Source organism: Emiliania huxleyi (genome assembly GCF_000372725.1).
Source record: "Emiliania huxleyi CCMP1516 unplaced genomic scaffold EMIHUscaffold_6309, whole genome shotgun sequence".
Lineage (NCBI taxonomy): Eukaryota > Haptophyta > Isochrysidales > Noelaerhabdaceae > Emiliania > Emiliania huxleyi.
In genome coordinates, this window is record NW_005197265.1 from 1 (window position 1) to 1,466 (window position 1,466).

At 65.6% G+C, this 1,466-nt stretch overlaps 2 protein-coding genes across 2 annotated transcripts; both read left to right on the forward strand.

Moving 5' to 3' along the window:
• Positions 1-12: 12 nt before the first annotated feature.
• EMIHUDRAFT_257521 (hypothetical protein) lies at positions 13-620 on the forward strand (the record flags this gene model as incomplete). The annotated part of the gene is made up of 2 exons (XM_005763413.1): positions 13-17; positions 113-620. 2 exons carry the CDS (start codon positions 13-15, stop codon positions 618-620), a joined length of 513 nt encoding a protein of 170 aa, XP_005763470.1.
• A 184-nt stretch (positions 621-804) lies between these two features.
• Positions 805-1,398, forward strand: EMIHUDRAFT_124710 (hypothetical protein; the record flags this gene model as incomplete). Its single annotated transcript, XM_005763414.1, has 1 exon — positions 805-1,398. A coding segment is annotated over one exon (594 nt), but the record flags the coding sequence as incomplete, so codon positions are not given.
• Between the last annotated feature and the right edge of the window lie 68 nt (positions 1,399-1,466).

Consider the following 1,466-nt stretch of genomic DNA (forward strand, 5'->3'; position numbering starts at 1 on the left):
ACTGTCTTGCCTATGCCGTCCAGTGCCTCCGTCGCGGCAGCCCCTACTGCCACCACCACCGCGTGCGCTGCGTGGGGCTGACGCAGTCCGGCGCGCGCTGCACCGTGACGAGCTCCTCCGAGAACGTGCACGCGCAGCCGCTGCGCGACGGCGAGCTGCACTGCGCACACCATCAGCCCGCGGCGCCATCGTCGCTTGCTCCATCGGCGCCCTGTCCACGCGCCGCGGTCAGCGATCGGGCCATCGTGCTCGGTAGCAGCGAAGATTTCGAGGGCCCGGACGGGCCGCTGCCGCCATCCATCGCGATCGTTGAAAGCGAGGCCAGGCTAGAGCAGGGCAACTGCCTTACGCAGCTACTCCGACGCTTCCCTGCACTTCACTACACCTCGATCAAGTACAGTGACCCCACACTCCCCCACTTGTGGGTGCTCCCGCTCGAGGGGCAAACGGCACAAACGGGCCGGCTCGCGGACTTCATGGTGAGCTTAGGGCTCACTGTGAGAGAGCAAGACCTTGACTACGAGAGCTCCGATGACGATGCAGCCAGCGATGTCGACAGCGCGCGTTGCGATGAGCCGCTGGACCCTGACGTAGAGGCGGAGTTGCCCGATTATTTTTAATAGGCATTGCGGCTAGAATGAATATTCGGTCGCCGCCCCAAACGGGCTTCTTGGGTGGAAAGAAATGCCACGGGCGGCTTATGCCCGGTTATACTCAAGACGGTCTGGTTGAACTCCGCTTTCTCTCTCCGGAAACCTGCGGCGTGGCGCGCCTGCTGCGCACCCTTCGTGTGAGCGCGCAGCGATGGGCAAAACTCCGCACGAGCTCATGCGCGAGCAGATGGACGAGCTGATGGGCAAGGCCCGCGACGTGCCGCTCGAGGAGCGAGAGAAGGCGCTTCCCTCCTTCTCCGACCCGAGCATCGACCGGTTCCACCTGTGCGGTTGCTCGCCGTACGAGCTGCTCAAGGGGACCAAGTTCGAGACGATGCCGCAGCTGCAGCGCGACGGCTTCCTCAAGGAGCGCTCCGAGGCGCTGCGCGTGCAGTGGGAGGCGCTGCCGCAGGAGGAGAAGGACAAGTACGGGTACGAGCGCGAGCTGATGCTGCTGCTCGAGCTGCTGGTGGACGAGCAGGACCGGCGGATCGCAAAGGCCAAGGAGCGGTACGAGCGCGAGAACGCGCTGGTGCCGCCCATCCCGGCCGAGACTCAGGCCGAGATTGACCGGCTGCGCGGCGAGGTCAAGGAGCTGCAGGCGCAGTCCGAGGCGCTCGGCGAGCAGGGCGAGGTGGACGAGTCGATGACGGCGTTCCGCAAGGCGGAGGCGCTGCAGCTGCAGCTGCAGGAGATCGAGCGCAAGGCGCAGCCCCTCGCGGGCAAGAAGCAGTTTGTCGACGAGGTGTCCGGCCTCGTCTGGTCCTCGACCGACAACGAGTCGCGCATCGAGGACCTGCACTCGGGCAAGAT